The following is a 19,469-nucleotide window of genomic DNA, read 5'->3' as shown; positions in this document are numbered from 1 at the left end:
ATGCACTAAAATGATTTCAAAAAATGGATGGACGGGGTGGATTTCTCACAAACATCACGGTGGGCCCCACCTATGTTGCCAGCGCAAAAACTTCATGCGAAAGCCGCCCCGTTTAGATAGAGAGATGGTAATCTCACTCGCTCGGCAGAGCAGTTTTAAATGCACTCACCTCATACGTGTAAGAAAGGCACACGTTCGGGAGATCTGATCAGCTTGTCAGTCGGTCCCGACAATGTAGTGTGCCTGTATGATCATCAGGTGGGCCACGCCTGTACAAAACAAATAAAACTCGAGAGAAATTCACCAAACTATCATTATTCATGTGGGGCCCACCTGATGATCGTATTGGCTTTATGTTAGATGGGTAGAGTCTATCAAGTGAGGATCGCTTAACGACCGGCTCTGATCTTACACACGAGTCGTTTCCTTGAGTGTCTTGGGTGCAATTCGAAAGTGAACTTGAGCGAGTGCAAGTAGTAATTTTAGCTTTTCTTTTTTCTTATTTTCGTGCCCGACTAATCAATGGACTCTTTTTCTCCTACAATTAACGTCGTTAGCCCATGCTGTCTACATGAGTTAACTGCATCAGAGCCGTTCGTTAAATAGAAAGTGAGAGAGATTTCCAAATTAATATAAACTAAGAGAACCTTATTATTATAGAAAAATCTTAACAAATTTGAATTTTTCGACCCGTTTACAGTCAATATCATCTCATTTTCGGAGGCGATTTGTTGCTGGCTTGTGCCTGAAAGAAGGTATCATCACAAACTTAATCTCTTTGCAAATTTTAGTAATTTACCATACTTTTTTTTCACTAAGATAATGACTTGAGGTGTTAATTTTATCATTCAAAATCAATTTATTGATTAAAAATTTATTAAAAAATGATAATATAATCATTTTCTATCATTGTAATTTATGGAAAAAGAAAGTGGGTTTTGTCTTTATTTATGGATTTAGTTTTACTGTTTTTTATAGATATTGATTTAATGTGGAATTTATAGCATCCCATGCTAGGCTTTTGAAATAATTACAAGAAAATGACCGTTTAAGAGGGGGGAAGCAAAAAAGAAAAAGTGCTTGTGAGGCACAATGAAAATACCATATAGTTATCAGGTGGATCATGGAGGGTCCATTTCTCAAAGTCCCATCAATCATACCATAACAATGGTCCAAAGCGGTGCTCATTGGGCATGTGGTCCATCTACTTACTTAGTAGATGTTTTTTCAAGCTAATATTATATAAATACTTTGTAAGTCTGATGTGGACCAGTAAAAATATATTTTATAAATGTATCATGTATTACAACAAATTTTGTTAAAATTTGAAAATATTGAATGATTATGAAAAAAATACTTAAAATGATAATATCGTTAGAATATCATGGTATTTTCATTTTAAGAGATGGTTATGTGCTCTCAGAGAACTATAAGTTATAGTGCTCTTATTTGCATTGAGATAACTGATTGTCTGGTCCATTGATCTATACTGTTCATTGGGTTCAATAGGAATTTGAAGAGCTCTTATACAAACATGGCACCAATCTGACATGTATCAACCATTTGATCAATGATATTTAATATGGACGGGTAATGTCAATTACAGATAAATAAGTCTAACTGACAATTTGATCCGTCCATATGTTAGAGCTTTTCATGAAATGCTTATGATTTCAAAGCATCATTTTTTTGAGACAATTGTAACCATCCCATCTATGGTTTTCAATAAGGATGACCTTTTTAGACAATCGTAACCATCCCATATATGGCTTTCAATAAAGATGACCGTAGAAAATAAAACCAAAGTAAAGATAGATTGGATTGCATGATAAATATGAATTTTGTATGATATCCTGAGAAATGTATACAATTTAATGGACAGTTGGGATCGATGGATCGAATTGTCCATGCAAACGAATGCAACCAGGAGCACAATGACTTACGCATGGAGCATTGGGTGGGCTTTATCATGAGGTGTATGTAGAATCAACTCCAACCATTAGGTATGTCATCATATATTAGACTTAGGGCTCAAAACTAGACCCATCCTTAATTCATATGGAACTCAGGTGGGTTTATTTTTGGCCCGCAGGCCTAATTTTTGTATGACATTTAATTGTTGGAGTGAATTTCACACACTCTTTACATTGTGGGCCCTATAAAAAAATCTATGGAGGATGTGTCTCTTCAAACCTATGGTTTGGCCCACGAGAATCATAGGTCGGCCTGATTTTTTTGCCATGGGCCTAATTTGAGAATTGGGATGATCTAATGGCTAGAGTGAATTTCGCATACACATTATGGTGGGCCCATCAAAAATCAAGGGTGGACATCCCCGTGCAGATTGCTTGTAACACCCTATCGTAAGAAGTTTGGTCAAAAGGTTTACTGTGAATTTTGTGAGAAATCCACCCATCCATCCATTTTGGCAAATCATGTTAGGATACGAGCTCAAAAATGAGGAAAATCCAAAATTCAAGTGGTCGCATGACAAGAAAAAGTGGGTAGGAAAATTCCTACTGTTGAAACCTCCTTGAGGCCCACCCTGATGTTTATATATCATCCCGACAGTTCGTAAGATCATTCCTACCTGAATGAGCTGAAAACATGAAATTATTAGTGTGATCCAAAATTTCTATTGCTCCATGAATGTTTCAATGGTGATGATCATTCACCTACCTTTTCTATCATGTAGCCCACTTGAGTTTTAGATTTGACTTATTTTTTGCTCATGTCTTTATAGACACCCCACCCAAACTAGCAACTTGATAAAGCATAGATGACCTTTAGGAGCTGATCCTAAACCTCAACTGCAGTTATTTCTCAAACCTAATCCAAACCCTAACTAAACCTAAGCCATTACATTACCATAAACCCTAACTCGAACCATCATCCGAGCTAGAAGGTGTCCAAAAGTCAATCCATTTCTCGAACCATTTCCGAGCTATTTTCAAGCCAATTTCGAACCATTTTAAGCCAAATATTCAAAAATAGGCTTTAGGCCGCTCACAGGGCCCGAAATAGGACCACCGGCCCAAACCATAGGAACAACCATACCCGAGCAGTTGTCTAATTACCACGAATGGTAGTCTGACTACTGCTGGCAGTAATCAGATTATTGCCCTCTCCCAACAGGTGTATCTTTTGAGCACACAGCTATCTCCCCTCCAAAAGTCAACTCTCTCAAAGAATTACCCCTAAGTTTCACTCTATTTACCATCTTACCAAAGCCTAAAGACCAATAAGAAAGTGTCACGTGGCATTACTCTCCCATCGGTCAATCACAAGCCACCATGTCAACATTTACCCTCTATAAACCCTAAAATTACCAAAATGTCATCCCAAAAAGCTATAAATAGCCTTCACTTCTCTTCATTTCAAACACCCAAGAAACACCACCAACACAACACAACATACCAAAATCAAAAGAGGAGTGAGAGTGAGAGAAAGCAAGAGAGTGAGAGTGGGAGGGAGCATTTGAATTCTCAAGCCCCATCCTTTTAGCCTCCCCCTAGCCTCTTTCAAGAAACCCTCAGCTCTTATAATCCTACTTGAGTCAATCACTTCCAACCATAGTGCATCCAACATCCTAGCTATTTCAAGTGCAAGCCAAAGATCACACTATCATCACTAGCATTCAACGCATCATTATTTCCCTTCTCTACTCCCCTGCTTCTCTAAGTTGCCATTGAATGTATGCTCTATGACTTGCCAAACATTGGATCCTATCACATCAGAAACTCATAGTAGCCTAGTCCTCTTTTAATGATATTTTAGCATCATCACATTTATTTCAAAAACTCCTCTAGACATTCTTTGAACGTATGCTCTGTGGCTTGCCGAAATCCCGGACCTTGCCACATAAGAAATATAAGCCTGCCTAGTCTCATTTCGATCTTGTCATCTTATCCATTAAGGCTATTTTACTATACGAAGTAGACACCGTACATTCGTACGGGCAGAGAGTGTACTTAATACTTTCCCTCTTTATAACCGAGGTCCCTTACTCAGAATCTCTAATCGCAAATCAGGAGTCAACTTAAAGCAAGAAGTCCTTCGATTCTCTGACTTTACACATTCTGCAGGTTCTAACTAACCATGGAATTTTGAATTAAGTGGCTGGTGGCAACTCCAAGACTATCACATCAACAATCCAAGTCAGCCCAATCACCCCTGCCATAAAACGCCAAACCAACGTGGGCGCCGATTTCCCAGCGTTCACAGTCTTAACTTGAGCTAGCAAAATGGATTGACAGGGTGTATTTCTCGTGAACATTACAATGGGCCCCACCTAGCTTCTGAGCATAGGAACTTCATGTGGCAGGTTGTCACAAGTGATACATGTTCGGCATCCCCTTCCTATGCATAACAAGGGGTCATGCACCTTATGGTGAGAGTGGATTTCTAAAACACATCACGATCGCTAGAGCTAAGCATCGAACCGAGTCGGATAGGATTAGGTCCAACCCGACTCAGATCGAAATTTGCAGGGCCTGACCCAAACTCGATCTGATCCGGGATTGAGTCCAAGTCATCTAACTCGAATAGATCTGAACTCTTGCTGGCCTGAATCGATACGAGTCCGACTCGGTCAGGAACCAAGTCGAATCGGATTGGGCAAGGTTTGGATCGTTCATTTCTTTCAACGGTGTAGAAATCATTATTATCAATATTTCGTATGGTGTGATCTACTTAATTATTGAATTTACTTAAAATTTAGTATCAACCCCTAAAATGATCTGAAAAAACTGATGGACGGTGTGGATAAACTAAAAAAATTCAAGATGGCCCCACATAATTTACTCAGTAGGATAAAAACATAAAGGTATATAGCTTCTTGAAGAAGCTTTACACCATTGATATATATAGCTTCTTGAAGAAGCTTTATATGTCTGTAGCCAGCACCAGCTAGCCTATATAGCTACTCTTAGTACGTGTCGTGTGAAGACAGCACTGATGCTCCTCGATCTCCGAGTTGTGAGAACGGTTCAAAGGAGATCAAAGTTACATCTTACATGGGCTCCACAGTAATGTATTTATTATATCTACATCGTTCATCTATTTTTAAAGATCATTTTAGAGCATTATCCAAAAAAATGGATCATATCCAAAGATCATCTGGACCACACCATAAATAGCAGTAGAGATAATGATTTTCACCTTTAAAAAATTTGTAGGGCCTACTATAACGTTTATTTTACATCCAATCTGTTTATAAGGTCACAAGTAACTGAATGAATAGGAAAAATAAATTTCATAAGGTCATAAGTACTTGAATGAAGAGGAAAAATAAATTTCATATTGATCCAAAACTTCTATGAACCTAAAAAGGGTTTCAATGGTAGACGTTCAATCTCCCACTAGTTTTTGAAGTGTGGTCCAGTTGATGGTTAGATCTGTCTTATTTTTTTGTCTCAAGCCTTAAAATGAGCTCGCCAAATGGATGGACGGTTTGGATATAACACATACCTCGTGATCAGACCCGTTATACCAGCTGATCCGCTTCGTACACCAACCAATCTGCTTCCGTCAACTTCGGTGTAACTGTCAAGACGACAGCCTGTAAACAGCTGTATGCTGACCATTCTTCAGCTACAACTCTCTCTCTCTCTCTTTCCCTCTCTCTTTCGTACACAACTATACACCATTTCTCAGTATATATTTCTCTCCAACAGAGAAATCCCATGAAGCTCCAAAACCCAACGGCAGAAAAAGAAGGATTTGATCTATCACAGTACATCTATCTAACCTTCTTCTTGCCTTCTTCTTCAACAGAAATAGAGAGAGAGATAGACAAATATAGAGAGAGACAGAGAAATATAGAGATAGAGTTGGGGGGCTCGGGTGTACATTGGGCGGGATTTTTTGGCGCCGAACGAAAAGCCTGGGTGGTGAAACTTTTGTTTAGAGATATATTTACATCCCGGGTCGGGTTGGTTCGGACCATTTTGGTTCGAGTTTTTGGATCAGTTCTGTTCAGATACACCTCTATCCGAACCCAACCCGAAAAACGACCGAATTTGGATTAACAAACTCGATCGGGCCGATCTAGGCCGTCGATTCTATTCAGAACAGTACCGAGTCGGGTCGGATCCAATGGATTAGGTCCAACATGCCCACCTCTAATGATCGCTAGCCTGATGCTATATACCCTTTGCTCGAACAAATAATCCTGCCAAAGGATGTATGTATATATATATATATAGAGAGAGAGAGAGAGAGAGTTATATACGAGTCGAACCAAGTTGAGCTTAGCATAGCTCGGCTTGACTTGATCAGCAACCAACCCCATCTTGAACTCAACTCATTTGATCTTCGAGCCTGATTGGCCAGCCTTGCTCAGTTTGGTCAGTAGCTCAAGCTAGCTTGAGCCAATGTGGCACTCTCTCTCTCTCTCTCTCTCTCTCTCTCTCTCTCTCTCTCTCTATATATATATATATATATATATATATATATATATATATATATATATATATACACACACACACACACACACACACACACACACACACGGAAATGGAAATGGTACTATGAGGTCGAGTTGTGTGGACTTCACCGTGATGTGTGTCTAACATCAAAACCCTGCAATTGATGGGTCCCCTTTAGGTTATGGGATATCCCAAAAATCAGCCGTATACGAAAATCAGGTGGGCCATACCATCTAAAACCATGTGAAGACATGCCTAAAACATATAAAAACACTTGGTGGGGCCCACTTGAGTTTTGGAAGCGGTTGAAACTTGGTCTAACCCCTCATCCAAGTGGGACACACAATGGATGGGCTGGATTTGTGAACCACATCTCAGTTGGCCAAATAAATAATTATGAATGTTTTAATGGGAGATAACCCCTCTCAACTATTGTATATGGTGTGGCCCACCCAAGTTATATATTAACTTAATTTTTAATCCTATGGCCCATCATGGAATGGTGCATCTAACTGATAGGGTAGATGTACGACAAACATCACAGTGGAGCCCACACAGCTCGACCTCATAGTACCATTTCCCATATATAAATAAATAAATATATATATATGTGCCACACAACATACAAAAGTTGAGAGGGGTTACCCTCCCATTAAAACATTCATAATCATTTGTTGGGCCCATTAAGATGTGGTTCACAAATCTAGCCCATCCATTATGTGTGTCCCACTTGAATGAGGTGTTAGACCAAGTTTCAGACGCATCAAAATTTTAGGTGGGCCCCACCAAGTGTTTTTATATGTTTTAGGCATATCTTCACATGATTTTAGATGGTATGGCCCACCTGAGTTCTGTATACTGCTGATTTTTTAGATATCCCATAATTTAAAGGGGACCCATCAAATGCATGGTGTTAATGTTCGACATGCATCACGGTGGGGCCTGCACAGCTCGACCTCATGGGAAGTTCCCATGAGGTCGACCGTACAAAACCATTTCCCACACACACACACACACACACACGCACACACACATATAGGGAAAAGGTTCTACATGGTTGAGCTCATGGGAACTCCCCATGAGGTCGAGCTGTGTGGACCCCACCATGATGTATGTTGAACATCTACCCCATCAATCAGATGCACCATTCCATAGTGGGCCTAGGGCTTAAAAATCAAGTCAATCCGTGACTTGTGCAGGCCACACCACATACAAAAGTTGAGAGGGATTACCCTCCATTAAAACATTCATAATCATTTTTTGGGCCCACCGAGATGTGGTTCACAAATCCAGCCTATCCATTATGTGTGTCCTACTTGGATGAGGGGTTAGACCAAGTTTCAAACGCATCCAAATTTTAGGTGGGCCCCACCAAGTGTTTTTATATATTTTAGCCATGTCTTCACATGATTTTGATGGTATGGCACACCTGAGTTCCATATATGACTAATTTTTAGGATATCCCATAATTTAAAGGGGACCCATCAAATACACAGGATTGATGTTTGACATACATCATGGTGGGGCTCACACAGCTTGACCTCATGGGTTCGCATGAGCTCGACCGTGTGTGTGTGTGTGTGTGTGTGTGTGTGTGTGTGTGTAAGGCATGTTCACCTACGCACCTGCGCACAGGTGTCATGGGCATCTGATCTGAATGGTCCATGTGATGCGACATCCCATGAAACCCTAAGGTACCAATTTTTACCCTGATTTAAAACTCTGGTGGGCCATAGAAAAGAAAGATGTAAATCAAGGGAGGAAATTGTTTACTTTTTCCAAGGCCCACCAAAGTTTTGGATCAAAGTAAAAGTTAGGCCCTGGGGTTTCATGGGGTGCTACATCACTTGGACCGGTTAGATTTTGGAATCACATCACGTATGATGAGTTCTCAAAAAAGTTCTCACAAGTTCCGTACAAACTGGTGCGCAACTGAGCATTTGGCTATATATATATATATATATATATATATATATATATATATATATATATATATATATATATATATATATATATATATGAGGTTGATCTTGCTGGGCCCATTGTGATGTGTGCCAGACATCCACACCGTGCATTTGGTGGGTTAGCCCTAGGTTATGAGATATCCCAAAACTCAACAACATCTAGAACTCGAGTGGGCCATATCATTTGAAACCATGTAAAATTATACCTATAACATCTAAAACAATTTGGTGGGGCCTACCTAAGTTTTTGATAAGGTTGAAACTTAGCCTCATCCAAGTGGGGCACCATAGACACCCCACCTTAGGCTGATAAGTTGATAAAGTCTAAATGGATGGATAGACAACCACACCATGATCCTAAACCCCAACCCTAGAAGTCCAAACCGTAGGAAACTTAGTCCTAAACCCTAAACTCAGCCCATCTAACCTAGTCAGCCTAACCCAAAACCCTAGAGCCTTGAATCAACTCACTGATTTAACTCACCCGGTCAACCTACCCAAGCCCCTAACCCAATCAACTCACCTAGTCAGGCCCAAAACTAAGCCCGAACCCAAGCCCAAAATCAAACTCAATCGAAGAAATGGTCGAAACTTTAAAGCACTAACCCTCATAGCAGAGCCTTCACATGCTTGGAGGATGTTGCCTGTCAAAACAGGGAGTCCAAGTAGAGACCGGCCGTAGCCAAGTTGCCGCCGGCTATGTGGCACTTCCCCTCTTTCAGGCAACATCCCTTGAGCATGTGGGTTGCTCCTTTTTTTTAACCTTAAGTGTGCAGTTGAGGTGCATTTACTCTTATGCATATCTCCTTACCCAAAATCACCATTTTACCAACTCATTCAACCCATGAAATGATGTCATATGACAATCTCAAATCATAGCCATTCAAACACATTTTACCCCTAGGATCACCAAAAATTACTAGAAAACTGAGTTGGTAGACTATAACTAGTCGCTTCCCCTTCTCATTTCAAACAACTTTTCTCGTTTCAAGAGATACACACCCAAGCATCCCTTAACCTTAGCATTAGCATCGCTCCACTAAGGAGCATGAGAGTGAGAGAAAGAGAGAGTCCAACCTTGTTTTAGCCTAGCTTAGTCAGAGTCCAAGTCTCCTGAGCCACCTAAGTTCAAATCTGAACCACTCAATCTAACCTTGCGACACTACCGTTCATCCATCAATTCAAGCCTATAGCAATTTTATCAAACCAATGCATCAGCATCGTGCAACATTTATTCCCTTCTCAACCCCCTACTCCTCATATACATCAGCATTATAGTGCATTTGCATCGTTTCCATCGTATCTGACTAGCGAATGTATGCTCTGAGACCTGCCGATATAATCGCAGTAGGTCCACCAGAAACCTTAGCCAATTGGCCATCGTTTTATCATAAGCATCCATACAGCATTAAGCATCCATACATACATACTCGCACTCTATACTTGATCGTTTCAAACGTATGCTATGCGGCTTGCCGATATAGTCGGATCTTACCCGTTAGAAATCTGAATCAATCAAACACTATTACCATTGCATTGCATTACATTTTTAGCATACGAGAACAACTATTATTCTTCATAAATTAGTCGGATCTTATCAAGTAAAGATCGTACCTCCGTAAGGACAGAGTAGGTGCCTAACACCTTCCCTCCCTATAACTTTCAGATGCATTAAAATTTTAGGTGGGCCCCACCAAGTGCTTTTATATGTTTTAGGCATGTCTTCACATGATTTTAGATGGTATGGCCCACCTAAGTTCCGTATAGAGCTGATTTTTGGGATATCCCATAATTTAAAGGGGACCCATCAAATGGACGGTGTTGATGTTCGACACGCATCACAGTGGGGCCTGCACAGCTCAACCTCATGGGAAGTTCCCATGAGGACGACCGCATAGAGCCATTTCCCACATATATATATATAGCATCACGGTGGGGCCCGCACAGCTCAACCTCATGGAAAGTTCCCATGAGGTCGACTGCATAGAACCATTTCCCACACACACACACACACACACACACATATAGGGAAAAGGTTCTATAAGGTCGAGCTCATGGGAACTCCCAATGAGGTCGAGATGTGTGGGCCCCACCATGATGTATGTCAAACATGAACACGGTGCATTTTACGGGCCCCCTTTAAATTATGGGATATCCCAAAAATCAGCCGTATATGGAACTCAGGTGGGCCATACCATTTAACATCATGTGAAGACATGGCTTAAATATATAAAAGTACTTGGTGGGGCCCATGAAATTTAGATGCGTCTGAAACTTGGTCTGACCCCTCATCCAAGTGCGACACACGTAATGGATGGGCCGGATTTGTGAACCTCATCTCGGTGGGCCCAAAAAATGATTATGAATGTTTGAATGGAGGGTAACCCCTCTCAACTTTTGTATATGGTGTGGCCCACATAAGGCACGGATTGACTTGATTTTTAGGCCCCAGGCCCACTATGGAATAGTGCATCTGACTGATGGGGTAGATGTTTGACACCCATTACAGTGGGGCCCACACAGCTCGACCTCGTGGGAAGTTCCCATGAGTTGGGCTTCAAGTTGAGTTACTGAAATTTATTGATTTTTGCATTAGGTGATTGTCGAATGAATTTTTAATCATCCCTGACGAGGAGTCTCGAACACGAGACCTCTCGCTCTGATACCAATTTAATGCAGGATAATTAACCACTTACTCTAAAAAAACTCAAACTGTTAAAGTATGGTGAATTAATCCTTTTATCTCGTAGCCCAGGCCTCACATCTCATGGCTTACACACACACATACCCCAACGCACTCACGCTGTAGTGGAATTTCACCACCTATGGGTACTGGAACCCTTGACCCGATGTTGAAACTCCTAAGAGTCTACCACCAGAGCAAGAGATCTAACTTTAAAGTCCACAAGTAATTCAAGCTATATAAAGGAAAATGGTTTGGAGGGTGAAATTTTTTCTTATCACTCATTCCAAACGTGTGGTTCACCTGAACCACACACAGAGCTAACATTCAAATACAAGGTCTAACATGGGGTGATGCAGATGGTGGAGGTGGATTTTATATTAACGCAACAGTGCATGTGGACCACCCCAACGGCAATACATTTTCAAAGTAACCTAAGATAAACCTTTATTCCTAACATTTATTAATATTAATTAAATCTAAAATTAGGCTTTCCCAAAACCTTCAAGATCTGAAAATCGTCCACGATATTTTCGGGCCAGAAATGGCCGATAACGAAATGCAACCAAGGTTAGGAAAAGACTCCCACGTAGTTCGCTGGTTCCGTACCCACGCCCATGTAGAGAGATATACGCCCCACACACGGGTGCACGTGCAAATATGAAACACTTGTGTGAGATTTGAGCTTTTCATAAGGCTGAAAATAATGGTTAGATCTTCCGCTTAAAGAATCAGGCAATCTCAATCTTTACCTGGGCCACAACCACAATATAAATTGACGGTTAAAATTTTATTTTTTTCTAGCTATCATTTGTTTTGTTATTCTATGGCCCACCCAAGCTCTGAAATTGTCTGATTTTTACGCCAGAAGATCTCAAAAGTTAAGATCGTCGGATGGAAAGCTCAGATCTCGTACACGTGTCAAATTGTGACACATGTGCCCACGTGTTTATGTGTACGGATCCACAGGTATGTGGAATTAGCAACTCAGGTAAGGTGTTGGGTTTTCCTACTCAAACGTCCCATATCACATCACGTGCAATGTCCCACGTTTTCAAATTCGATCTTAGAAGAATTATACGATACCCGGCCCACTTCTTTGGACGGTGCAAACGGGTTTTCGGTTCTGAAAAGGGGGGGCCATGTTTAGTTAATCCAGGGCGTTCATCTGTTGCTTCCAACGGTGGATGGAGCATATCTCGAATTCCCCTAGACTAGAAGACCCTAGCGACCAACATTCAACTATTTACAGTTGATTGTTAACCGTTTGCATATTTCTTCCTAACCATATATTTTTAGGCTATGGAAAATCTAACAATATTCCATACAGGAAAAAAAAAATCAAATATAGTCCATCCATGTAGGACAGAGAAAATTAATGGTCTGGATTACTACATCATGAGCCAACTTTCTAGAATTTCAAACTCACGTACACCGTGTAAAAGTGCAGGGCCACGTATCATATAGTTCTAACAGACGCTAGGGAGAGTTTTTGTATGCTCCGGCTGCGTGGGACGCTTGATACACAGGCACTTAAATTTGGTACACGTGATGTGTACACATCATCCAAAATAAACAGGTTAAATTGAGTCAATAACTTTCCTTAAGTTACATCATAAAAATAAGGTTTTCTAAAAATTGTAACGTTTGATTCATGGACACTTATTTTTTAAATAAGATCATTCATTTGTAACCGCTCAATAAATGTCAAGAAATCTAATATTTTGATAATCTAAAAATATTATATTTTTGTTCATGATAAATCTAAGATGAATTCTATAATTTGGACGGTTTATTTTAAATTATTTTATGCCACGTAATCCTTTTATGAGTGATTTTTAAATGCCTGCGTATCGTCCATCGCACTCTGCCAGAATATCAAAGTATTTCACGACGATTCAATGCGTGGAGTTTGACAGGGGCCTGAAAGCCACCCCTAACGAATACTTCAACCCTCTAGAAAGAAGGTGATAAAATGGCATTAATTTCTAATCTTAGAAACATTCATTGTAAAATCTCAACCGTTCATCACATTTGTTTTTTCAGGGACCCAAGTCACATCAAATACCACACAGAATATGATGGTATAAATACAACAATAACGTTAAACACCTGTGTATCACAACTTAGTTACACCAGAACTTATATTTTTTTGCTCTACTTACACTGTAAACACAACCCTCTGTGTTTTTCTCATGCAGACATTCTCCGAAAGGCCGGTGCTGTCCGAAAAGAAGCCGGCGAACGTGGTCCGTCCATCGATAGCGAACTTGTGGCCGTGGCGACCTGATATCGAGCCGAAGAAAATGCGTGGCCGTACTCTATCGGGCAAAGCCATCGTTGGACTCTGCATGGCATGTTTCTTCGTGGGCTCGTTGTTTACTAATCGGACATGGAGCGGGCAATCGGATAATGGGATTCGGATAATTTCAGGCCATGAAGAAAATAAAATGGTGCCCATGATGAGAGATTGCGAACATAAGCGTGTAAGTGGCATGATTTTCATATTCGTGTGCACTTGTGGCTTGTATGGGCCTTGAGTGGGCCCATTTTGTCACACGTGCACTTTAAAATGGGCCCACTTAAAAAAAAACGTGTCATTGCACATAAAAATACTTCAATTAATTATCTATTTTGTATAGTAAATAGTTTTTCTAACCATCTAAAGCATATGGAAATTGCATGCCATATAAGAAAATTAAAAATGCAAAAAATAAAAATAAATAAATAAAAAGACTGTGAGCACAGTGTGTATGGAGGTTTGGTGCGCACATCTCCCACCATCCGAAAGTAGTAGGCACTAGGCGGGAATTTCAACGTAAATTTCGAATTGGGTGTTTGGAAATTCGTATTTTAAAGGGATTGGAAGATTCCCACCAGCTGTTTTTCAATGGCAGGAGTTAGTTTTCCAACACACTCGGTGTGCGCACCGAAGCCATGCGCACTCTTTTAAAAATTTTCAATTTTAATTAGTTTCTAATAGATTATGTTAGCTGACAGAAATTGGCTGAAGGAAAACCGGGAGATATAATGGGAGAAGTCACAAAGACCCATCAAGCTATTCAGTAAGCTTGCATTCTGGTCCCTTTGTTTTATTCATTCACACGTGTAAATGGCACGTGCAATGCACATAAATAATATATTGTGCACACGATTTATTACACGTGTGACTCATTTTCTTTCTCTTTTATTTTTATTCAGGTCACTTGATAAAACAATTTCAATGGTGGAGATGGAACTAGCGGCTGCCCGAATGAGCCGGATGGGCAGCCCACCTTCTATCGTAAGGACCTCCAAAGGTTCAAATCACGGTAGACAGAAGGCATTTGTCGTGATCGGAATCAATACCGCTTTCAGTAGCAAGAAACGCCGGGAATCTCTTCGAGAAACTTGGATGCCTAAAGGTCTTTTTCTTTTTCTTTTACCATTTTTCTCTCTTTTAATTGCTGTTAATCTCTCAACAAATATGATTAGTGATTAATTTGGGGCGCGTTTGGTTGCACCAAATATCATGATTTCCAGTATTGATTAGTCTAATTTGGTGCAACTCTTCATGAATTTGGTGCAAACAAACACATCCTTAGTAATAAGTTATCAAAATCAAACACCTCCAGGCACTGGTACACGTGCCAACTTGGTACGTGTTGGACATTGGAGCCGTGTATGATCTGTTTAGATGATTTTCTCGGAAAAATAAGGCTGATCTACTCATCAAGTGCACCACACATGTACAGTGACAATGAACTGTTTTAAACATGACAATGGTTGGCCGTTGATGTACACGTGTGGCCCACTAGATGAATGGACGGCCCTGATCTCCCACAGTGCACTCGTCTAAATTGACATAGGCCTTCTTGGAACGAGTGTCACGTGCCACACGTGTGCGAGAGCAGGCCCACTCATCAAGTGGAGTGCACTGCGAACATGCCCTCGTTACAAAATCAGGACCGTCAATTCATCAGGTAGACTTGTTAGTCATCTTTTAAAGTTAAAATCCGTACATTTTCTCATCCAAGTGTGGGCCCACCAAATGAATGGACTATATACATAATTCCTCCGAAAAAACAGCGGATATTTCTTTAAGCTTTTTAGTAATAAAAAGACAGAAATGCCCCTCTATCTATTACTCCTAATAGCCATGCACGTAACTCCTCAGAAGCTAAGCTTAAGAAGCTGGAGAAAGAGAAAGGTATCGTTATTCGGTTTGTGATTGGCCACAGTGCAACGCCAGGTGGCGTTCTGGACCGCGCGATCGACGCTGAGGATTCAAAGACGAAGGATTTCCTGAGGCTCGAACACGTGGAAGGATACCATGAGCTGTCTTCAAAGACCCGAATCTACTTCTCTACGGCAGTAGCCATGTGGGATGCTGATTTCTACGTCAAGGTCGACGATGATGTGCATCTTAACTTGGGTCAGCTTTTCTCTTTTTTTACCATTATGCCCTTCCATTCTTCAAGGCAATGTATGCCACGTGTACAAAAGGCACATGCAAGCGGGAAACGGATTGGCTACTCCCCCTGCCATCAGCCCGGTGGGTGATGGTCGATTCTCTGTGGGCCCCACCATGATGTATGTATTTCATCCATTTTTACGGATCATTTTAGGGCTTGATTCCAAAAATGAGGTGGATACAAAACTCAGATCACACAAGAGGGAAATTTGGGGAAAGAAATTCCTACGTTGAAACCTTCCTGGGCTCCACCTTGATGTTTATATGCTATCCAAACTGTTTATAAGGTCATTCCTAATGAGATGAAGTCAAAACACCAGAAAGATAGGCTGATACAAAACTTTTATGGCTATAAGAATGCTTCAACGGTGCTCGTTGAATTCCCACTATTTCCTCTTGTGTGGCCTACCTGAGTGTTTTATTCATCTAAATTTTGGTTTCATGTCATAAAATGAGCTCGAAAAATAAATGAATGGTATGGATGAAACACATACATCATGGTGGGTCCCACAGAGCACCTACCATCAGCCATTGGCTGGTGGTAGGGGGAGTAGCCAATCCGTTTCCAAGCATGCAAGGTATTTGTTTTTCATAGTTGTCACGTGCAGCGAGCGTGCCTTCTAAAAACTGACGTGGATTTGTTTTTTCCCGTGCAGGTATGCTTGCGACTACACTCGCGCGGTATCGATCCAAACCGCGGACATACATTGGGTGCATGAAGTCCGGACCGGTGCTTTCCCAAAAGTGAGTTATTTAAGAACGAGCATCCAAACCGTTGATTTGAAGGAACCCATTTAGTATGGGGAGTCCTGATCAAATGATTATAACCTTTGGATTAGTGGTCCAAAAAATAAACGGCTGGGATTATCCAATCTGAAAAAATTTTGGGGGGAGGCGTTTATTATCCATCCATGATGGCCCAGCTCCTATCAACGGTCTGGATCACTAAAATTCGTTTCTAAATTGCACTAAATAAATGCAGATATATCGCATCTGAGAAATACGTGTGTTGTATAAAAACGCAGGGGGGTGAAATATCACGAGCCTGAATTTTGGAAATTCGGGGAAGAAGGGAACAGATATTTCAGACATGCCACTGGCCAAATCTACGCCATTTCTAAGGATCTCGCTACCTACATCGCCATTAACGCGTGAGTTTGCCACACGTTTGTTTCTTATACATACGACCCTCAATGCAAGTCGAGTTCACCGAGAGCTGTGTGCCCATCATCTCTCACCGTTTAAAGATGGTTAGCGTCGATCTAGCAACATATCAAATTTCGAATTTCCAAAACCCATTTTGGAATGCAATGTTGACATTCCTACCCGCCATGTTTGGATGGGCCCAGCTACGCCCAGGAACTGTCACGATTTACGTAAACGTGTTATCTTTAAGAGAAGGTCTCCCGTACAATCAGTTGGACCATAAGTTATCGTCCACCCAACCAATAAATTTTCAAATTTTCATGTGCATGAGGCATCTAACCCGTCCAATAGGTTGTTCTCATCATGAGGATCGCCTGGTGGAAAAATCGGTGATGTTCACATGAGGAGTTGATCCTCATGAAGGAACCAACCTATTGAACGGTTGGATGTGGCATTCATATGATAGGTGGGAAGGTTTTTGAAGGGCGGACGGTAACATATGGTCCAACTGGTTGGACTTGAGACCTTCTCCATATGTTTTTGGGTTTTTATATTCACACCCATCCCATTTAATTTACATACACCCGTTTGCCACTGTGAGAATTGTAATGGTACACTTTCACAAAATGGACGATAAATGCATGTAAATTTTTAATAAATAAAAGTGGGTGGATGGTATTTCTTCTCCTCATTAAAATGTAACCTTTTTTGGTATATATTTACAGGCCCATATTGCACAGATATGCTAATGAGGATGTATCACTGGGTTCATGGTTCATTGGCTTGGAGGTCCAACACGTGGACGAACGTACCATGTGCTGTGGGACCCCTCCAGGTACGTTGGATGATTTACACGTGTCAAATACTTGGAGATTCACTATTTGCACCCTCCCTTTGATAGATACAACCTTTTCTCCACTTATACTGAGCAGGATAGAAAGAGGGTTGTTTCTTTTAAATAGGAGTGGTGTAAATGTATATTCTTCTACTACTACATGTACACGCCACACGTGTGTCAGAATGGCACATGGGTGCGAGATCCAAACCATTCATCCTAGGGACACCACCATGAGGATGCCCTGCCGAAAGAATCAGGTTGGTCCGCTGGTCAGGTGGGCCACAGTATATAAAACAAACGTAGAGTGGTGAAAAGCTTGGCGAAGACTTGCATCCAGTCCACCTGTTTCTAATATCAGGGCCCACCTAGTGAGTGGACCAGATCCATAATAGGGCAAGAACAAGTACCCGGTGATTTTGGTACGTGGGGTGTCGTGTACATGAGTATTAGTGATTGGATTGGTTGAAAATGAAAAGATGGAATGTTGGTGCTGCAGACTGCGAGTGGAAAACACACCAAGGGAATGTATGCGTGGCGTCGTTTGATTGGTCGTGCAGTGGGATATGTAAGTCAGTGGAGAGAATGAAGGCAGTGCATAATGCATGTGGGGAAGGAGATGGAGCTGTTTGGAATGCTCTTCTCTAGAGAGACGTTGATATTTATAAATTTAAAAAAAAAAAAATGACATGGTAGGATTAGGCAAATATGTATTGGTTGGTTCACATGGGGTTTTAGGTGGGAAAAAGAAAAGGAAAGGAGAAGTTGGCATTTGATATCAACATCTCAAAAGTCAAAAATGAAGAGTATGGGAATATCATCAAATACTATATCATCTCTCTCAATAATGGGACTATGTTTATATGCCATCCATACCGTTCATAATGTCGTTCCTACTTAGGGTGAACTGAAAATACAAAAATATTAGCCTGATCTAAAACTTATGAGGTCCTTTGAATATTTCAATGGTGGACGTTCAATCTTCACTGTTTCCTGATTTGACGGTGTGTATTTCTCACAGACATCACGGTGGGCCCCACCTAGCTTCCCGTGGCAGAAAGTTCTTGCGCAAGGCTTTGGCAGGCAATTCGCGTCCCACGCGTATGGCTGTGATGGCCACCTAACATATTGAACTTTATGATCTCGCCACAATGCAAACCATAACGTGGATAAGGTCCAAGTTGCATCGGTAAACGGCCAAAGTTTGAAGCGATCAGGCCAGACCTGTTGAGATATTTACTCTGCCAACCCCAGGGCCGGAAATTTCACAACTCTACCAGCCGGGGATGGAAACCACGCTTCTCGTATCTCCATTACCTGGCTAACCAATGGCAGAGATCAAACGGTAACTAGAAGGCCCAGGAAGTAAGATGGCTCCCTACCGTGGGGCTTCCTTGATGATTTTATTTTTATTTTTTTGCATATCCCCACCGTCCATCCATTTCTCCAGCCCATTTTAGGATGGGTCCTAAAATTATGTAGATCCAAATCTCAGGTGTAGCACACCACAGGAAAGAGTTGTAATTGAGTGTCTCGCCATTAAAGATTCCAAAGGGTCAATCGTAACATGGCGAATGTAGAAGAGCCCGGCAGTCTGAGCCCTGTAACTGTGCAAACGACGGGAAGAAGATCAAAGTTTTATGGACGCGGATTGCGTCCTACCCCCGTAATCCGTCCGGGCGGGGATCTGTGGGGCCCACCGTGATGTAAGTGTTTTATCCACGCCGTTAATCGTTTTTCTCAGATCATTTTAAGAGTTTATTATTAAAATTAAGCAGGTCTACAGCTCCAGTGGACCACACCAAAGGAAGCTGCAGTGATAATGACAACCACTGTTGAAACCTTTCTAAGGGCCACAGTGATGTTTTTTTACCATCCAACATATTAAAAAGGTCATTTAGACGTGGATGAAGTGAAAAAACAAATATCAGCTTGATCTGAAACTTCTCTAGCTTTCAAG

General features: G+C 41.1%; 1 protein-coding gene across 1 annotated transcript; it reads left to right on the top strand.

The window, feature by feature from the left end:
* The first annotated feature begins 656 nt into the window (after window positions 1-656).
* LOC131244401 (probable beta-1,3-galactosyltransferase 8) lies at window positions 657-18,507 on the top strand. Its single transcript, XM_058244012.1, has 9 exons — window positions 657-755; window positions 13,277-13,561; window positions 14,076-14,140; window positions 14,277-14,479; window positions 15,232-15,489; window positions 16,185-16,272; window positions 16,554-16,679; window positions 17,400-17,509; window positions 18,009-18,507. Exons 2-9 carry the CDS (start codon window positions 13,382-13,384, stop codon window positions 18,155-18,157), a joined length of 1,179 nt encoding a protein of 392 aa, XP_058099995.1. The 5' UTR covers window positions 657-755; window positions 13,277-13,381; the 3' UTR covers window positions 18,158-18,507.
* Window positions 18,508-19,469: the final 962 nt, after the last annotated feature.

The sequence above is a fragment of the Magnolia sinica genome, chromosome 4 (assembly GCF_029962835.1).
Source record: "Magnolia sinica isolate HGM2019 chromosome 4, MsV1, whole genome shotgun sequence".
Classification (NCBI taxonomy): domain Eukaryota; kingdom Viridiplantae; phylum Streptophyta; class Magnoliopsida; order Magnoliales; family Magnoliaceae; genus Magnolia; species Magnolia sinica.
Note: the sequence above shows the minus strand (reverse complement) of the source record. Positions and strands in the feature narration are given on the sequence as shown.